This window comes from Mastigoproctus giganteus, chromosome 6, assembly GCF_048544385.1.
Source record: "Mastigoproctus giganteus isolate SK-2022 chromosome 6, ASM4854438v1, whole genome shotgun sequence".
NCBI classification, from domain to species: Eukaryota; Metazoa; Arthropoda; class Arachnida; order Uropygi; family Thelyphonidae; genus Mastigoproctus; species Mastigoproctus giganteus.
This window is the reverse complement of record NC_143580.1, coordinates 4,233,388-4,254,978: the sequence shown is the minus strand read 5'-3', so window position 1 is coordinate 4,254,978 and position 21,591 is coordinate 4,233,388. Positions and strand designations below refer to the sequence as shown.

Sequence of the window (21,591 nt, the reverse complement as noted above, 5' to 3'; positions counted from 1 at the left end):
GTTGATAGCCTAAATAAGTTTAAGGCTCAGCTGGACAGGTATTTTGAACGAACAGAGGGGTGAAGTGGAAGTGGTTTTTTTTTTTTTTTTTTTTTTTTGACTGATGCTGCATAAGCTTGCTTTCTTGCATCAAATGCCTCTTCTAATGCTAATGCTAATTGTTGTTTTCAGGACCACTTATGGCCTTTAGTATTAATTAATGCTAATATGGGTTTTGTGCTTTGCTTTATTTTTTATCTAATGAGAAAAGTTTTCAGATTAAACAAATGAGTGATGTAATTTTTTTTATAAAAATTCCAAACATGAAAAGTATTAGAACCTGTAGTACTCGGTACTGTGCATGGGTTTAAGAGTGAGAAGATAAAAGAAAAGACTTGTCAACATTAGACATTAATTTCTTTAAATGTTTGTAATTTTCAGGAAATAAGTATGTAGGGAGGTTGTTCTAGAAAATAGAAGTTGAAGGAACAAAGAAGTAAGAAGAAAAGTTGGTTCAGAGAGTTTGACTTTTGACAGTAAAAGAATGCTGGCTTGTTGTGGCATGTGTTTGGGCTGCTTTGAAAGAGACAGGGGGAATTATAGAAACCAAATCATAAGAACAATGCCAATGGAAGTATCTATAGACATGCAGCAGAAACAGAACATTTATGAGACCAAGAGTGGAGAGAGAGAGAGAGAGAGAGAGAGAGAGAGAGAGAGAGAGAGAGAGAGAGAGAGAGATAAAAGATGGGTTATTGGTTAATCTTAATTGCTGCTCTCTTTTGAATGAAGTTTAGAAGCCTGAGAGAGGTTATGGGGGCACAGCCTCAGATGTGGGAACAATATTCCATGGTCGGACAGATTTGAGATTTGTACAGAGTGAGTAGCTGTTTAGAAAAAAAGTAATGCTGAGAGTGAAAAAGGAAAACCCAGTATTTTGATGCAATGGAAGTAATATTAGTAATGTTCTTATGTTAAGAGAGATTAAAAGTCAGAGTAATCATTTATAGAGAGAGATATGTTGTCTTATCTAGAAATCTGAGTGTTGCTTGAAGGTAAGAATAGGAGCAGAAGAATCCTTTTTGAGAGATCTAAAACAGGACTGCGTTTTAGATGGATTGAAATCAACTAAGTAATTTTTGTCCCAATGGAGAATTACCTGGAGATCAGCATTTAAGGAATTGGTAGTGAAATTCGAGAAGTTGAAGCTGTTTAGGCAGAACAAGGTTTGGAAGGTGGAATAAATTCAATGTGCTATCATCAGTAAAACTATGGACAGAAATACTAGTCAATGAAAGAAGGTCATTAAGATATAAAAGGAAAAGAGTGGGAGAAAGAATTGAACCTTTGGGTTCAATTCTTTGAACCCAAAGGTTTCAGCATCAGTGGAAAAGTTAAAAGACTGAGAGCTATCTGCCATCACTCGCAGTGAGTGGTCAGAGAGAAAACCGAATACCTAATTACAGAAAACAGTTGGCAATCCATAAGATGGAATTTTATTTAGAAGACCTTTATACCAAATATGTTCAAAAGCATTTAAAATATCAAGAACAACTACTTGAGTTTCACCAAACATTTCTGTTGAAATTGTCCATAGATGGGTAACGTAAGCTAAGTATATTACCAATGGATCAACACTGATGGAATCCATAAAAGCAATCATTGATCAGATGAAAGTTTCAAGATAGTTTAGAAGTTGACAGATAATGGATTTCTCTATTAATTTAGATGTGATTATTAAATGGGATGATAATTGGATGGGAGGGATTTGTCACCCTTTTCAGGAACTGGCTGGATATGAGAAAATTTCCAAGCAGAAAGCAAAACACCAGTAAAATAAGACAGTGTAAATAGGTGAGACAGAACAGGGAGAGGCTTAGGAGCACAGAATTTGAGAACAAATGGAGAAATACCATCAGGACCTGGAGCTTTCTTAGAATCAAGATCGTTCAAAATTCTTTTGACATCCTTTTGATGGAAGCCCAGAGAAGGCATTGAACCGACAATCTTGGTTTGCCAAGATTGTCAGTTCAATGCCTTGGTTTGCCAAGATTGTCAAACCAAGGCATTGAAGATTGTCAGTACAAGAGTTAGGAAAAAGTAGGATGCAAGCAGGTCAGCTTTATCTTTAGCTGAGGTGGCAATAGAACTATCCAGTTTTGACAGAGGTGGGAATAGAGATGGGCAGAAATTGCAGCCAATAGCTTTGGCATGAGATCAGAATGCCTGACTACCATTTGGAGAAAAAGCAAGTTTTCTACTTTTAACCTGTTCAAAATCTTGCTTAGGCAGAAAATGGACCTGGAGATTTGGATACAAGCCAATTGCGATATGCAGCATTCTTATCTTGAGCAGCCTTAGCATTTTTATTGAAAAACCAAGGTTTAGATAAAGGATGAAATTTTAAGGTGGAATTTGGAATAAAGAGTTTCTTCCCTACAAGAATAATTTCACTGACTTGATCTGAGCAATCATTGACATCAGAATATTTAAAACAGTAATCCAGCCAAGGAAAAGAAGAATTTAATCTCGCAGATCGTCCCATTTTGCATTCTTGTAATGCCAAACAACGTGACACTGAGAATGGCCATGAGAGAAAGGTTCTATTGGAGAAGAGACCACCACCAATTTGTGATCTGAGGTGACTACACAACCAATCACCTTGACTGGTATTTAAAAGAGTTGTGTGTTAGAAAAAGAACAAACATGCTGGCTGTGTGGTTATGATTGTCTGGTATTCTGGTAGTTAAATGAGCAATCTGTGCAAGGTCATTAGTAATTGCAAAGCCCTGAGCATCTCGACCAGCTGGATCCGTGTAACTAGAAAACAGAAGCCAGCTGTAGTTGCGAACATTACAATCACCAAGGAAAATTACTTCACTTTTAGGAAAGTTAAGCTGGAGAAAGTCAGGTTTCAAAGAAAGGAAGTCAAAGAGATCCAAGTGATTAGTGGAGTTTGGAGAATGATAGAAGCAACAGATGAATTTTACAGAATGGGTTAGAGTGATTTTTAGCCAGAGAAGATTGAAAAGAGGAGATTCCTAATTACCAAATCTCTGACAGTGAATATAAGAGCAGACAGATGCACGAGTACTGCCTCTGAAACAGGGTATTGTACAGTGAATAATTAGGACAATTGAGATGAGCAGTGTTGAATCCACTGATAATTGAGGTACTGTCAGAAAAATAAGTGGGGTTTTCACAGATTGTAAGTAGAAGTGGACATGGTTCAGATTGGAACTGAGACCATGTATATTTGCAAAATGTACAAGAAAGTATTTTTGAGGTTTAGATCTTTTCACAGATAAGTTTGTTCTATTGATTTGACTATTCATGATGTATTCAGTAGTAATAAAAGGTGGGAAGGACAAGATGTATGAAGTAGTGAAATTTTTGGAAATGGTGTACTTACAACAAGAATATACATAGCTCTTTGACGTAAAGTGGCCTTGACAATGCATCCCCCAGTCAATCTGACAGAGTAGAGGCAGCGAGAAGCACTAGCCGATTCAGATGCCTCCTCAAGAGTTACTAGGAGGTTTGAAATTTAAGATAGACTGGATCTTGCCATCATCACCTCCAAAGATATCAATCATACTTTATGATGGAAGGGGGATTTCCCAGAGCTTTGCTCTGGAGGCTCAACATTTCAACCATTTCAACCATTTCAAGCCTTCAGTAAGCAAAAGGGTGCAGCATTCCTCTGTTGTGTTAAGTGTATGCCACACCTCGACTTCTGTTTATTTTGGTGGAAACCTATATACTAGGTACCATATGTCAGGATTTGCACATGGGAGTTATTGCCACAGTTACTAATAGTTACTAAATGAAGGTGCGAGCAGAGGATTTGATTTTCACAGAATGACTGGGCTTCATTGAAATTCAGTTCACTGACTCAGGTGTCACTTGAATATCAGATTCACCGAGCATTTTAGGCTTCCAGGTAGCAAGCCTAGCTTGTCATATGGGAGAATGTCTGTGACAGCCTCATCACTACTTATTTCACAGAATGGCTCTGGAATGCTGTTCTGATGCATTTTGGGAAAAGTGGGTCTATACTTTCATATTTAAAAATTTTTACAGCCTGAGATCTCAAAGTTGACAGTTGTGAAAATCTGGCTGGACAGGTGAGGAAACAAATTTTGTAATCTTTTGTCTCTCTCTCTCACTTAAAAGAATAACTAAACGTTATACATATTTGTTTCTCTTTTTGCCTATAATATTTAATGAAGTTTCTTCTGTAATACCGTTCTTTTTAAAGTTCCTTTATATGTCATCTGTAAATGTTTTTATTTCTTATTTCCTATTCTAATATTAGGGATTTGAAGGACCAAGAGGAGAAATGGGGCCGCCAGGACCTCCAGGAGAAAAGGTAAAAAAAAAAAACAAACAACAACAACAACAAAAAAAAAATTGTATTATTATTCATTGTACACTTTGTTAGGAAGAAGTTATTTCTTTTGAATTATATAGTTTCAGTCATTCTGTTCTCAGTGCAGTTGGTAATGTACATTTCTTTGAAATCACCAATGAAATGAATGACAGCAGTGAAATAAAATTGACGCTCTTTTTTGACTGTTTCAATAATAGTGAGCAATGGTATTCAGTTATATCTATGCAGATAGATATAACTGAGTTTATTAGAAGTCATAAATATAAAATTTAATGAAATAAACCTTAAAAGCAATAATAATACGTATAAAGCTATAACAGTACTGAAGTTCATCATTGGTATTCAGTTGTATCTATGCAGACATTTAAGTACAGTTTATTAAAACATTAAATGAGCTAATATGCTACAGCTTTCTAAGTATACTGCTACAAATTTAAAAAAAAAAAAAAACATATATTGAAAACTGTAATAAATTGGATCATTTTTACTGAATTTGAACATAAAACATCCTGAAGGAAATTCATTTAAACAAATAGTTTAATCTGCACATCTATCCAGCAACCATTCTTTCTCAACTTAAATTTATATCCCCCTCATGTATATTCTCAGCAAGAGGAAGAATGCCATTCACATTCAGCTTAATCCATTCAAGGCCTTAAACACCTCAATCAGATGACCCCGTAGGTGCCTAGTCTCCAGATGTTTCAATTTTAAGTAGCTTATAGACCTAGTAAGGATCGTTAGTTTATTCTGAATTGAGACAGCGAGATTTGAAAGTTAATTAATACTTAAGTGTCCATAGATTACCGTTCGTATCTTCCTGCCTTTGTCTTTGTCATACGATCGTCATATATCGAACCTAGATAGCGTTAGTATAGTGTAGGTTATAATATTTTCAGTGATCGGTAAAATCTATTAAACTTCTTGAATTTCGTTGGCATTTAAATTGTACTTTTAACTAAATACATATACCGACTTAGATTACAAACGTAACATAATTAATTAATACATAACTGATACGGAAGTTATATAAAGGGAACTCGGAGATAATTAATACTTGACACTAAAAAATATATATCCCGTTATAACTGTGTTGGGAGATAATTTAGGGTTATAAACTGAAATTGAAATTTTATTTAAATTAAAAGAAACATGACTCAGACCAGAGCAGCAAAACAAAAGGCTCAAGCTAATGGAAGTGCTGTGGCTCAGAGGAGAACTGAGGGGGGCAGTTGCCTTCTGAATCACAGCCTTTTAAAATGCACAGCTTGCATGATGTTTGTAGAGCATTCAGGTACGGAACATGATATTGCCATGGGGGATGTCTTTGTGTGTGCGCGCAATGCAAGGAGTTTATCGAAATCAGGCAACAACTCAGCGTTCTTATGGGCCTATATGAGAGCTTGAAGGACAGGGTGCTTGCCCTCGAAGGAACTAAATTGAGGAGCCCATCAAGCTCTCAGCTGCCCAGATCAACGCCAGAGCTTGCACTTGGTCGTCACGCAACACAGCGGCAACCCCCAAGGCAGAATGCGCTGGTCCCAAAGGAACTAGTAGTTGTTGGTGACTCTATTGTCAGGGAAACGGGGAACATGCTTTGTAAAAAGGATAGGTGGAACAGGACCAGGGTATGTCTGCCAGGGGCAAAGGTTGATGACGTAGAGCAGATATCATCTTTTAAGGGCACAAAAGGTGATATAGTTGTACACATTGGCAATAATGATATCAAGAGTAGGAGACTGGCAGAATTGCTTAACAAGTACAGGTCACTGTTAAAAAAAAGCCGTGAAATAGGGTTGAATTTGAAAGTGTCTGCAATTCTGCCCAGACACGATAGGAGGGAGTATATGATGAGAGCCTTGTCGATCAATTCGGCCCTGGAAAGATTGTGCAAGGCTCAAGGGGTAGAATTTTTTTCAGCCTGGTCTGTACTTGTTAACAGGAGAGATTGCTTCTACAGGGATAGGATACACTTAAATAGAAAAGGTGCAAGAATATTTGCTGATGCTATCGAGGCAGTATTAGGTGGGTCGGAAAACTGCTAGCTTGGGGGGAGACAAAGACGAATAGATTAACAGTAGCCACTGGCAGAGGTGAAAGAGATTCTTGCACTGCTTCTATTGGAATGAGCAGAAGCCTGAAAAACAAGATGCAGAATATTTCAGAGATTGCCGGGAGTCATTGCGGTACAAGTAAACACATGGGTTGTGTTAGGGTAGCTAAGAATAGAAATAGATGCATGTATACTTGCGCATACACCAATGCTAGGAGTTTAGTAAATAAATTTGATGAATTTGAGGTATTGCTCAAAACATCAAAGGCAGATATTGTTGGGATATCAGAGACGTGGTGTCACACAGATATAAGGAATGCAGAACTGGAATGTGGGGAGTACAACGTCTACAGAAAGGATAGACTGGATAGGAAGGGAGGAGGGGTTATGCTATTAGTTAAGAAATACATAAAATCCAAGGAAGTGAAGCCAGTGGACATCGCTGGACAGTGCAGTGTCGAGTCAGTTTGGTGTGACATAAGCATTGGGAGATCAAAATTGAGAGTGTGCTATAGGCCTAATGACTGATGAGTATAATAAGATACTGTACAGGGAAATAGAGTGGGCCAGTAAATCAGAGAGTCTTATAATGGGAGATTTTAATTTCCCAGATATTGACTGGAATTTGGGGGCTGGTCACTCACACACTAGCAAGGCTTTTGTGGATTTATTGGATGATTGTTTTCTACATCAGCATGTTCAGGAGGCAACTAGAGGGAAGAATACTCTTGATTTGATTATCAGCAGTGATTCTTCATGCATTAAGAATCTGCAGATAAATGAACCACTAGGTGGCAGTGATCACAGTGTGCTGAAGTGGGATTTACTCAAAGCGGTAACTACCATTAGGGGTAAAGGGAAGGGTTATTGCTTTCGTAAAGGCGACTACGATGGACTGAGACAGTATTTAAATTCTATACAGTGGGACCAACTGATGATGTTACCAACAGCAAATGCAAAATGGGAAGCATTCAAAGAACTTATCTTGGAAGCTACTAGGCTATACATACCAACTAAGAAATATTGTTCAAGGTTTAGGCCTAAATGGATGTCAGATGAACTGATGAGGCATATGACAGAGAAGAAACATGCATGGGATACATACCAATTAACACATGACACAGAAGCCTATGATAGATACAAGTTGATCTGTAACCAAGTTACAAAGGAGGTTAGGCAGGCTTAGGCAGATTATGAGAAATCTTTGGCAAGGGATGCAAAGAAAAACAGCAAAGAGTTCTTTACTTATGTAAACTCTAGAAGGAAGGGGATGAATCAGATTGGTCCACTTCATATCGATGGGTCAACTGTTGATGATCCTGCTCAAGTAGCTAACAAACTAAATGAATATTTTGCATCGACATTCACACATGAGGAGTTATTTAGCGAGGGGGAAAGCCAGAGGTGTATTCAACTCTAGCAGTAAGCTAGAGAATCTTGTAATAACTGAGAGTAAAGTGGAGGAGAAATTGTTGAAGATAAACACAAGAAAGGCAACCGGGGTGGATGGGATCTATCCAGTTATATTAAAGGAGGCACCAAAGGAAGTAAGCAAACCCTTAGCCATAATTATGAGAGCTTCCTTGGACTCAGGGGAGGTACCCACAGACTGGTGATGTGCAAATGTCACCACAATTCACAAAGGAGGATCAAAGGCTGACACAAGTAATTATAGACCTGTGAGTTTAACTTCTGTTCCAGGAAAATTAATGGAGGCACTAGTTAAAGAAGCACTGCAGGATCATTTAGACAAAACTTCAGCTATAGCTCGGACACAGCATGGTTTTGTTAAGGGGAAGTCTTGCCTGACAAATTTTATTGGATACTATGATGCAGTCACAAAGGAACTGGATGCAGGGAATAACTTTGATATTATATACTTGGATCTTAGAAAGGCTTTTGATACTGTTGCACATGGAAGACTGCTGCACAAATTGGAGCAGTGTGGCATTGGAGGCAAATTGCTGCTGTGGATAAACGGGTGGCTGAGGGGGAGAAGACAGAGAGTGGTAATCAATGGACACTGCTCGTCGTGGACTAATGTTATTAGTGGAGTCCCTCAGGGCTCAGTGTTGGGTCCATTATTGTTTTCTGTATTCATAAATGATATTGATGAGGGTATATCAAGCTTAATGTCGAAGTTTGCAGACGATACAAAGGTAGGCAGGGTTGTCAAGGACACTACTGACACTATGCTGCTGCAACAGGATCTGGAAAGGTTGAGCAGATGGGCTGAGAGTTGGCAAATGAAGTTTAACATTGACAAATGTAAAGTACTACACATGGGAAACAGCAACTCCAGAGCAACGTATCAACTCTGTGGTACTACACTGACAGTGGTAGAGAATGAAAGGGACCTGGGGGTGGTTGTGCAGGTAAATATGAAGTTCTCTGAGCAGTGCAGACGGGCTGCAAGAGTAGCTCATGGTGTATTGTCAATGATATATAGGAATTTTTGTAGCAGGGATAAGGAGGTGATTATTCTCTTGTATAAGGCAATGGTCAGGCCACACCTAGAGTCTGTATACAGGTCTGGAGGCCTCATTTCAAGAAGGATGTAGAGCTGCTGGAACGAGTACAGAGAAGGGCAACAAGATTAGTGAATAGAACAAAGGGGTGCTCTTATGAAGAAAGGCTTAAGTTTTGCAAATTACAGTGTCTGGAGACTAGGCACCAGCGAGGTGATCTGATAGAGGTGTATAAAGCCTTGAATGGTTTGAGCATGCTCAATGCCAATGGGATTCTTCCTCTTGCTCAGAATAATCACCTGAGAGGGCATAAATTCAAATTGAGGAAAGACAGATGTAGGATAGACGTGAGGAAATTTGCCTTTAGCCAGCGGGTGGTTGGTTGGTGGAACAGACTTCCATCCCTTGTCGTGGAAGTTGATAGCCTAAATAAGTTTAAGGCTGAGCTGGACAGATATTTTGAACGAACAGAGGGGTGAAGTGGAAGTGGGTTTTTTTTTTTTTGGCTGATGCTGCATCAGCTTGCTTTCTTGCATTAAATGCCTCTACTAATGCTAATGCTAATTTGCAGAACTGAAGCCTTTCTAGGTTAGAGCACCCTTTGTTCCCTTCAGCACCCATTCCAGCTGATCTACATCTTTCCTAAAGTGAGGCTTCTGGACCCATATACAATACTCTAGATGCAGGCTAACCAGGCCTTTGTACAAAGGGATAATCACCTCCTTATCCCTGCTATCAAAGTTTCTGTATATCATTGACAAAATCCCCATGAGCTGCCCTGGCAGCATGTCTTCACTGCTCAGAGAATTGCATATCTGACTGCACAATTGGTGCCTCTGTAGTCAGGTGGGCAGTAGCAGCAGTGCGTAACACATGCTTCTTGATTAGACTGGGGTTCGAGCCCATGAACACCAAATACGGAGGATGGAGAAAGGTCAGGGAATGACCACTGCATATCTCCGGAGCAATATGGCCTTAGTTGCTAATGATCCTAAAAACCAAATAACAAACAAACAAACTGCACAATTACCTACAAGTCTTTTTCATTTTCCACTACCTCGAGTGTACTACCACACAGTCGATAAGTTTCTCTGAGATTACTGTTAGCCCTATATAGTATCTTGCATTTGTCAGTGCTAAATTTCAACTGTCATTTCTCAGCCCATTGACGTAAGTTTTCTAAATCTTGTTGCAGTAGCATACCGTCATTACTGTTGTTAACCATCCTGCTAACCTTTGTATCATTTGCAAACTTTACATTGTCTGATATACCTTCATCGATATCATTATTAAATATTGAAAACAAAAGTGGGTCCAGTACTGAACCCTGGGGAACTCCACTGATAACATTAGTTCATGAAGAGTAGTTCCCATTGATAATCACTCTGTCTTCTTCTCCTTAACCTTCCCTTTATCCATAGCATTAACTTGCCCTTAATGCCATATTGCTCCAGTTTATACAACAGTCTACTTACAATTTATCATTCTCACTAATAATAAATTGCTCCAATTTAAGCAATTGGTATTCATTTGGGACAGTATCAAGAGTCTTACTAAAGTCAAACTTGTTCTGTTATTAACTTTGTCAACCCATGGTCATCTGGTGTGGTCTAGGTCTGGAACAAAAAAAGTACAGTAAAGTATAAAAAGAACAGTTAGTATAAAAAGATTGATAGTTTCTATAATTACATTTCTGAACAGTTCCCATAAATCATTTGTATAGTTTAGATTTACCAAATTTTTCCATTGAATAGAATTCACTGCCTAAATAATGCCCAAGGCCATCATAGTTTCTCTTGCAAAAATTAGAGCTTTCCCTTTTATCCAATAAAAACAGCTATCCTTTAGATATGTTGCACTTTAATATCAGTACTTAATGCAAAGGGAAAAAGAAGAATGATACTGTGTAGATTTTTAATTATTAGGACCACCTTATTTTTCTAAAACTTTTTTTATTTTTCTTAACCATCTAGTAGGTGGTGCAGTGTAGTATCCTAGCAGTTAAAAGTATAATAGTAATACATAATAAAAAAACTTTAAAAATTAAAATATCCTATAAGGATTACATGAATGTGAATTTTAGTATCCTCCTTAATCTTATGTTCTTAATCTGTTCAGATTTTTCATAATCAGAGTGAACTGCATGGTTGATTACTTTTTAATTGAATAAATACAGTATAACCATAAAAAAAATTCTTTGCAGCTCCATGTTTTTGTAAAAAGTGTCATGCACTTGTGCATCTTGTTAATTTTCCAGTTAATTTGCAGGTGCATGTTGCAGTGTACCTACAAATGCTTTTTATTTATATTTTTAAAATAATATAAATCTATAAAAATTGACATGAATTAAATTCTTTTGTAGGGAAAAATTGGTATTCCAGGATTTCCTGGTTATCCAGGTCATCTAGGAGCAAAGGTACTTTTCTTTTACTTGTTTTTCTATCTTTAATATTCACTTTAGGTTTCTGATCAATATTGTAAAACATGATTCAGCTTTAATTCTTGTAGAATATAAGCTGAATTCAAGTTATCATGAAATTTTAAAATAGTATTTTAAAAATCTTTGCATTTAACAGAAATCCCCTAAATAAATGTCGCATAAATGTTATAATATTTTGTTACATTTATGTAAAGCATTAGTCAAACAAATCTGTAAAATTATATGAGATGTTACAATATAATGACAGTACCATTTGCAAGGATCATTTTTGGAAAATTTAAAATACTCTGAAAATATATCACTAAAAAATTATTACTAAATTATTACTGTACTTGCCAGATTATAAGACATTTTATTTTCTAGAAGATATTGCCAAAATTCCTGTGTCTTAATGTCCAAATTATACTAGGTTCATAAAAAAAAAAAAAAAAAAAAAATATATATATATATATATATATATATAATAAACGAATAATAGTATTAAGAAGCTAAGTAATCATGGAGGGTGGAGAGTAACAGTACGAAAAGGAAGATAATGTTCATTATGGATCAGGGACACTGCATTAGCAGAACGTACCCTATAGCCATAATGTGTGTATATATATATGTACAAAGAGTGAAGAAGTTTTTTGTTTAATTCTATTAAACAAAAAACTTATTTTTTGTTTAATCCTATTGAATCTACGGTATACACCAGAAGTGAACTTGACTAAATGGATAAGGAATGTGGCGATATATGGCAGGATGAGGTGACCAGGTAAGATATTAAAAAGAGAGAGACAGATAGTTGGCAAGAAATTAAAATAAGAAATGAAAAGGCGACCAAAATAAGATTACTTTACAGTGTTTTTCACAGTTTCAGTGTCTTCAATAGAGGCAATCCACCGAAATTATGAGAAAGACTGCAGCGTTCTTGCTTCTGTTTCCAACATGTTCTGTGGTCCTATAGGGTGCACGTGTGCTAAAAATTAAATTTGAAAATCTGAAATTTTGCAGCAAGAATAAGGTCTAATAAATTGTGCTAATAAATGTAATTATATTATGTAGGGCCTACAGATTGTGGATGACCTTACAGAAGCAAGTAAAAAGAATTGAAAAAACTAAAGTAATGATATCGGAATGTAGGAATAGGGAAGAAGAAAGGAATTTACCATTACCTTGTAAGACTGAAAATGACCAAATGACCAAGATGGCGGTGTGGCCGACCGGGCTAGCCGGGTGGGTAAAGTGCCTGCCTGGCAACCTAAAGGTCGCGGGTTTGAATCCCGCCTTCGGCTTGGATCAAAGTACTGCAAAAACCTTGGGAGGTGCATTATGGCCACAGAAGCTGATGCGCCAACAACTACCAAACAAAAAAAAAAAAAAAAAAAAAAAAAGGCATTGTGCCAGTATATTTATGTATAGGTATGCTAGTGGTTCCTAGCATTAGAAAATGGTGTGGAAAAAAAAAAAAAAAATTCAATGGTATGGTGTCTGTAGGCTAGTTGGTTGTATAAATTGAAATGCAATATGTCGTGATGAACGCTGTTAGATACATGGTGCCCAAACTGCCCAGGATAGTTGAGAGATATAATAACTTACAAAGTAGCAGTGAAAAGCAGCTAAACTTTGTTAAGGTGAAAAATAGATTGGGTAAAGTAAGAAGGTATCCTACATATTGTGTTCGATAAACTAATGGCTCGCAGGACATAAGAAGTAGGGGCAAGTAAAGCAGAAAGATGAATGAAGTAGAGGTAAATAGATGGGCTCGGGTAGTTAGGGGTTGCAAACCTGTTCTTATAGTTAGGACCCTGAACGAAGGTCTGGGAGTAAGTACATCATGTATTTAAGGTCAGTTGTGTGAGTTAGAAAAATATGATAGATATATAATGAAATGAAAATTAAAAATTAAATTAAATTATATACATGGTTAATATACTATTAGGCCAATTGGTGGGTAACAGTTTTCTAAGCTGTAAAACACCACAGAGGCCTAATGTATTGTATATACACTATTTACAAACTTGGTGTATATGGGTTTTTGTTATCAATTATTGCTGATTATGTTGTCTATATGAAACAAAAAAAAACTATGTCCCATAGTTTTTTATGTTTCACGATGTTGAGGGCTTTACAGAAGTGGTAGCAAAGATATGTTGTAGGAAAATGGTTGTTTGTCAGTTTTTTGTATAGCATCTTGATGTTATTGATGGTTATTTCCTTATTGCTGCAGATGGTTGCTATTCTGATGCTTTGTGCTAGTATAACATTGGCATGCACTCCTCTAGATATATTGGAATGTCACTGTGTGAGGTTGATTATATTAAAATTAAATTCATTACGTTTGTTGTACAGGTTGATGGTAGCTTTGTTGTTTCACTGTAGTATCATTGTTTGTTTTTTCCAGTTTGAGTTCATTGGGGTATAAATGTCCATATTCCTTGATGAAGTTTGTACAGTTAATAACTATGAGGTCATCTATATATCTGTAGAAGTTAAGCTCCTGTGGAAATTAGTCTTCAGACCAATATAGATATAGGTTTGCTATTATGCATGAAGCAGGACTTCCCATAGGTGTTCCATTAGTTTGTAGATATACTGTCTTGCCGTCTTATACAAAGTTATTGGAGATACATAAGTTCACTTGGTTGTTCGAGTAGCTGGTATTGCAGGTTATATTCTCTCTATATTTTGCGTATATATTTTTGAGTACTGTTTTTAGCTTGGTTTGGTTAATACTTGTTAATAAGCTGTGGAAGTCAAAAGTTTGTATATTGGAAATGTTGTTATTCTGAAGGATTTTAATACTGGTAGGTTGTTGCCTATAATTCTGCTATTTTGTATGTTGTTCAACAAGGGTTGTAGTAGCCATTCAAGAATTTTGCCCAGTTTGTGTACATAACTATTCTTGCATTACATTATAAATCTGAATCCAGTGGGTTTTTATGGAATTTTGGAATGAAGTATATATATTGCAGACTGTAATTGCTAATGTTCAGTTTTAATTTTTTGTTAAAGGCTATGTTTCTTTGTAATAATATTGCAGGAACTGGATATAGGTTTGTACGTGTTGCTGGAGTTAAGTTCAGTTCTTAAAGTGTGTGCATAAAATGTTTTGCAAATAAAGGCATAGTTATTTGATTCTTTATCTACTGGTGTAATGATGAAGTCTTTTTGTATCTCTAGCAGTTTTTGTTTTAGTTTAGCTAGGTTATAGTAGCTGAATTTGTGCTAGCTATATCTATTTGAACTTAGTGATGTAAATTTATGTTTTAATAGAGTGAATGTATTGCTAATCCACATATGGTATGCCTCTATTGGTGTGTTATGTTTATGTGCTAGTGGAAAGCAGTAGTTTAATAGGTCTTGATATGGCTGTTTCTTGAAAGTAGTTAGGTTTATTTTGTTACATGGCCTGAATTTAAATCCTTGGGCTAGTATATATCTGAGTATTGGGTCTGCAACAATACTTAAATTTCCTGTGATGATGTGCCCAATATATTGATCTGTGCCCATGGTCAAGATCAATATATTGTTGCATATTGCTGTGTTTGCAGATGCAGTCATTAATGTCTGGGTTATAGGATATTAAATTGGTTGCTATGGATTGGTAGTTGTAGGCTAGTATCCCAAATGTTTCTTATATTTATATCTAATTTTTATGTTGATGTTTTGGCTATTGTTAGGAAGCAAGTCATTATGATGATTGATATATTTATTAATGTTGATGTTATCCATTATTTTACTTTGGAAATTTAAGATTATGATAGATTATTCTGTACCCATTTTATTATGTGGGTTTTTAAGATTGAATTTACAGATATCATCTATCATGTGAAAGAGCTGTTTAGACTCAAAAGTTGAATGTGTGTGTATGAACCTGCATAGTGCTCTCAGTACACTGTTTTTGGTGCTGAAAAGTAAGTTATGTATAAATTGTACATCTATGTTATTTTCGTCCCAATCTTTAAGGGTTGCATCAAATCAAAATTGCCTAAATTTGGCTTATTTTTACTGTCAGTTTTCTTAGATTTTTTGGAAAGTTAGCATTAGCATTAGCATTAGCATTAGTAGAGGCATATGATGCAAGAAAGCAAGCTTATTCAGCATCAGCCAAAAAAAAAAAAAAAAAAAAAAACAACCACTACTCCCATTTCACCCCTCAATTCGTTCGAAATACCTGTCCAGCTGAGCCTTAAATTTGTTTAGGCTATCAACTTCAACAACAAGCGATGGAAGTCTATTCCACAAACCAACTGCCCGCTGGCTAAAGGCGAATTTCCGCACATCTATCCGACATCCGTCCTTCCTCAATTTGAATTTATGCCCTCTCAGGTGATTATTCTGAGCAAGAGGAAGAATCCCATCGGCATTGAGCATGCTCAAGCCATTCAAAGCCTTGTACACCTCTATCAGATCACCTCGGCGATGCCTAGTCTCCAGGCTCTGTAATTTGCAAAACTTAAGCCTTTCTTCGTAAGAGCAACCCTTTGTTCCATTCACTAATCTTGTTGCCCTTCTCTGTACTCGTTCCAGCAGCTCTACATCCTTCTTGAAATGAGGCCTCCAGACCTGTATACAGTACTCAAGGTTTGCTGAGTTTCCGAGGTTTGCTGTAGAATTTAATTATATTGAATTTGTCATATATACAAACCCATATATACCAAGTTTGTAAATAGTGTATATACGATGCACTAGGCCTCTGTGGTGTCTTACAGTTAGAAAACCTGTATCCACAATTGGCCTAACACAGTGTATTAACCATGTATATAATTTAATTTAATTTTTAAATTTCATTTCATTATCTATCTATCATATTTTTCTCACTCACACAACTGACCTTAAATACATGATGTACTCACTCCCAGACCTTCGTTCAGGGTCCTAACTTTAGGAACGGGTTTGCAACCCTGAACTATCCGAGCCCATCTACTTACCTCTATTTCATTCATCTTTCTGCTTTACTTGCCCCTACTTCTTATGTCCTGTGAGCCATTAGTTTATTGAACACAATATGCCGAATACTACCTGCTTACTTTACCCAATCTATTTTTCGCCTTAACAAAGTTTAGTTGCTTTCACTGCTACTTTGTAAGCTATTATATCTCTCAACTATCCTGGGCAGTTTGGGCACCATGTATTTAACAGCGTTCATCACTACATATTGCATTTAAATATATACAAACAACTAGCCTACAGACACCATACCATGGAATTATTATTATTTTTTTTCACACCATTTTCTGATGCCAGGAACCGCTAGCGTACCTATACATAAATATACTGGCACACTGCCATCTTGGTCATTTGGTCATTTTCAGTAAAGGTAATGGTAAATTCCTTTCTTCTTGCCTATTCCGACATTCAATATCATTACTTTAGTTTTTCAATTCTTTTTACTTACTTCTGTAAGGTCATCCACGATCTGTATGTCCTACATAATATGATTACATTTATTGGCACAATTTATTAGACCTTATTCTTTCCGCAAAATTTCAAATTTTCAAATTTCGTTCTTAGCACACATGCACCATATAGCATACAGAACATGTTGGAAACAGAAGCAAGAACATTGCAGTCTTTCTCATAATTTCGGTGGATGGCCTCTGATGAAGACACTGAAATTGTGAAAAACACTGCAATGTAATCTTATTTTGGTTGTCTTTTCATTTCTTATTTTAATTTCTCGCCAACTGTCTGTCTCTCTCTTTTTAACATCTTACCTGGTCACCTCATCCTGCCATATATCGCTACATTCCTTATCCATTTAGTCGAGTTCACTTCTGTTGTATAACGTAGATTCAATAGGATTAAACAAAAAACTTCTTCACACTTTCTACATACTATATATATATATATGAGGATAAGCATGATAGTCACTTGTGAAGAAAGTTTGTTTATGTCTCTGTCTTTTATCTTGAATGAAGCAAGGCAGTTTGCTGCTTTGCTTTTTTTAAATGTTATGTCAAGTTTTAAAAATCTGTTCTTATTCTCAAATTTATTTTATCAACAGTTTTTGAATCTTCCACTTCCATTTTGAAATTGATTACCCTAGCAGACTAAACCATGACCTTGGCAGTAGAAATGCATATGACTAGGTCATATGCATTTCTACCGCCAAGGTCATGGGCAGTCTCAAACAAGAGGAGAAGAGGACAAAAATTTCCATTGAAAACTAATGTTATTATAAATGCTTTGGTAACACAAATTTAATCAATTGGTAGTGCATCATTTTAAAATTTGAAATTTTTTGTGGACAAGTTTTCAGTTCTTGTTGTCATTAATGACAACAAGAACTGGAACTGGAAACTATAAAGAAATAGAGGAAGCAATAAATGTTTTGCAGCATCAGGTCTATTACTTTCAATGTGAGACCACAACCTACCAGATGCTATTATGAAAGAAGAAAGAATTTATATAACAAATTATCTCAAGAGTTTTGCTTTGCATTTTAACAGTTCCTCACAGCATGCATTTTAAAAATTCCTTACAGCAGTGCTGAGTGTGAGAGAATATTCAGTTTCTGTATTTATAAATAATATTGATGATGGTATATCAAGCTTGTCCAAGTTTGCAGACGATACAAAGGTTGGCAGGGTTGTCAAGGACACTACTGACACTATGCTGCTGCAACAGGATCTGGAAAGGTTGAGCAGATGGGCTGAGAGGTGGCAAATGAAGTTTAACATTGACAAATGTAAAGTACTACATATGGGAAACAGCAACCCCAGAGCAACATATCAACTCTGTGGTACTACACTGACAGTGGTAGAGAATGAAAGGGACCTGGGGGTGGTTGTGCAGGCAGATATGAGCAGTGCAGACGGGCTGCAAGAGTAGCTCATGGTGTATTGTCAATGATATACAGGAATTTTTCTAGCAGGGATAAGGAGGTGATTATTCCCTTGTATAAGGCAATGGTCAGGCCGCACCTTGAGTACTGTATACAGGTCTGGAGGCCTCATTTCAAGAAGGATGTAGAACTGCTGGAACGAGTACAGAGAAAGGCAACAAGGTTAGTGAACGGAACGATGGGTTGCTCTTACGAAGAAAGGTTTAAGTTTTGCAAATTACAGTGTCTGGAGACTAGGCACCAACGAGGTGATCTGATAGAGGTGTATAAAGCCTTGAATGGTTTGAGCATGCTCAATGCTGATGGGATTCTTTCTCTTGCTCAGAATAATCACCTGAGAGGGCATCAATTCAAATTGAGGAAAGACAGATGTAGGATAGATGTGCAAAAATTTGCCTTTAGCCAGCGGATAGTTGGTTGTTGGAACAGACTTCCATTCCTTGTTGTGGAAGTTGATAGCCTAAATAAATTTAAGGCTCAGCTGGACAGGTATTTCGAACGAACGGAGGGGTAAAATGAGAGGGTTTTTTTTTTTTTTTGGCTGGTGCTGCATAATCTTGCTTTCTTGCATCGTATGCCTCTACTAATGCTAATGTGGAATTTACTTAAAGATATAATTACCATCAGGGGTAATGGAAAGGGTTTTTCCTTCCGTAATGGTGACTACAGTGGTCTCAACAGTTTTTAAGTTCTGTACAATGGCACCAAATGATGATGTTACCAACAGCAAATTCTAAGTGGGAAGCATTCAAGGAATTCATCATGGAAGCTACTAAACGTTTCATACCTATTAAGAGATATTGTTCAAGGTTTTGGCCTAAATGGTTGTCAAATGAACTAATGAGACTCGTGACAGAGAAGAAAAAATGCATGGGATGCATATAAATTATCAGGCGACACAGAAGCCTACGGCAGATATAATCAAGTCACAAAGGAGGTTAGGAAGGTGAAGGCAGATTACGAGAAATCTTAGGCAAAGGATGCTAAGAAAAACAGCCAGGATTTCTTTACTTATATAAACTCTAAAAGGAAGGGAATGAATCTGATTGGTCCACTTGATATTGATGGTTTGACTGTTGATGATCCTGCTCAGATAGCAAACAAACTGAATGAGTATTTTGTATCTGCATTCACACATGAGGAGTTATTAAGGATTGAAAATGCCAGAAGGTTATCAAATTGTAGCAGAGTGCTTAATGATTTTGTAATAATTGAGAACAAAGTGGAGGAGAAATTGTTGAAGTTAAACATAAGAAAATACCTGGGGTGGATGGGATCTATCCAGTTATATTAAAGGAGGCGGCAAAGCAACTAAGCAAACCCTTAGCCATAATTATGAGAGCATCCTTGGGCTCAGGGGAGGTCCCCACGGACTGGAGATATGCAAATGTATCCCCAATTCACAAAGGGATATCGAAGAGTGACACAAGTGATTACAGACCAGTTAGTTTAACTTCTGTTCCATGTAAAATAATGGTGTCACTGGTTAAAGATGCATTGCAGGATCATCTAGACAAGACTGCAGCAATGATTCAGACACAGCATGGGTTTGTAAAGGGAAGGTCTTGTCTGACAAATTTGATTGGATATTATGATGTGGTTACAAAGGAAAATAATTTTAATATCATATACTTGGATTTCAAGAAATCTTTTGACACTGTTGTGCATGGAAGACTACTGTACAAATTGGAGCAGAAGGGTATTAAGGGTAAGTTTCTACAATGGATAAAAGGATAGTTGAGTGTTTTTTTTTTTTTTTTTTATGAGAACCCCAAACATGAGAGGTATTAGAACCTATAGTACTTAGTACCGTGCTTGGGTTGGAGGTTCAGAAGACGAAAGAAGATATTTGTTGATATTAGACTTGAACTTCTGTAGATTGTAATTTTCAGGAAATACGTATGAAGGAAGGTTCATCCAGAAAACGGCAGTTGAATGAATAAATGAGGAAGATGAAAAGTTGGTTCTGTGGGTTTGTAGTTGGACAGTAAATGGATGTTGGCTGGTGGCGGCACGTGTTCGGACTGTTTTGAAAGAGAGAGCGGGAATTATAGAAGCCAATTCAGAAGAACAGTGCCCATGGAAGTATCTGTAGAAGAGGCATGCAGCAGAAACAGTGCGTCTATGAGAAAGCGAGTGGAGAGACTCTGTTAGAGATGAATCATTAATTAACCTAACTGCCCTCTTCTGAATGGAATCAAGAAGCCTGAGAGAGGTTTTGGGGGCACCACCCCAGATGTGGGAACAATATTCCATGGCAGGGCGGATTTGCGATTTATACAGCGTGAGCAGCTGTTTGGAAGAAAAATAACGCCGAGAGCGAAAGAGAAAACCAAGTTTTTTAGATGCAGAGGAAGCAATATTTGTAATGTGCTTGTGCCAAGAGAGATTAGAAGTCAGGGTAATCCCCAAAAGAGATATATCATTTTGCCTAGAAATCGGAGTGTCATTAAAGATAAGCATAGGAGCAGAAGAATCCTTTTTGCGAGATATAAGACAAGATTGAGTTTTAGAAGGGTTGAAATCAACTAAGTTGTCTTTGCCCCACTGGAGAATTACCTGAAGATCGGCATTTAAGGAATTGGCAGCAGATTTTCGAGAACTTGAACCTGATTGAGCTGGATAAGGTTTTTCTCAAAATGGAAAGTTGAATGCAATGTGCTATCATCGGCAAAACTATGGATAGGATTTCCAGTCAATGGAAGAAGGTCATTGATATACAAGAGAAAAAGAGTGGGGGAAAGAACTGAACCTTGGGGGAACCGGCATTAGTGGAGAAGTTAGAAGACAGAGAGCCATCTACCATCACCCTCAGTGAGCGATCAGAGAGAAAACTGGATAACCAATTACTAAAAACAGTTGGCAAACCATAAGATGGAAGGTTGTTTAGAAGACCTTTATGCCAAACACGATCAAAAGCCTTTGAGATGTCAAGAGCAACTACTTGTGTTTCACCGAACCTTTCCATTGAATTAGTCCATAAATGAGGAGGCCTCATTTCAAGAAGGATGTAGAACTGCTGGAACAAGTACAGAGAAGGGCAACAAGATTAGTGAATGGAACAAAGGGGTGCTCTTACGAAGAAAGGCTTAAGTTTTGCAAGTTACAGTGTCTGGAGACTAGGCACCAGCGAGGTGATCTGATAGAATTGTATAAAGCCTTGAATGGTTTAAGCATGCTCAATGCTGATGGGATTCTTCCTCTAGCTCAGAAAAATCACCTGAGAGGGCATAAATTCAAATTGAGGAAAGACAGATGTAGGATAGACGTGCGGAAATTTGCCTTTAGCCAGCGGGTGGTTGGTTGGTGGAACAGACTTCCATCCCTTGTGGTGGAGGTTGATAGCCTAAATAAGTTTAAGGCTCAGCTGGACAGGTATTTTAAACGAACAGAGGGGTGAAGTGGAAGTGGATTTTTTTTTTTTTT

At 37.0% G+C, this 21,591-nt stretch overlaps 1 protein-coding gene across 1 annotated transcript in view; it reads left to right on the top strand.

The window, feature by feature from the left end:
• Window positions 1-21,591, top strand: part of LOC150083829 (uncharacterized) — a 607,249-nt gene that overhangs the window by 292,680 nt on the left and 292,978 nt on the right. Inside the window, exons 26-27 of the mRNA XM_090375392.1 lie at window positions 4,298-4,351; window positions 11,256-11,309. Of these exons, the coding sequence (XP_090231518.1) occupies window positions 4,298-4,351; window positions 11,256-11,309 (108 nt within the window). The remainder of the gene's footprint in view (window positions 1-4,297; window positions 4,352-11,255; window positions 11,310-21,591) is intronic.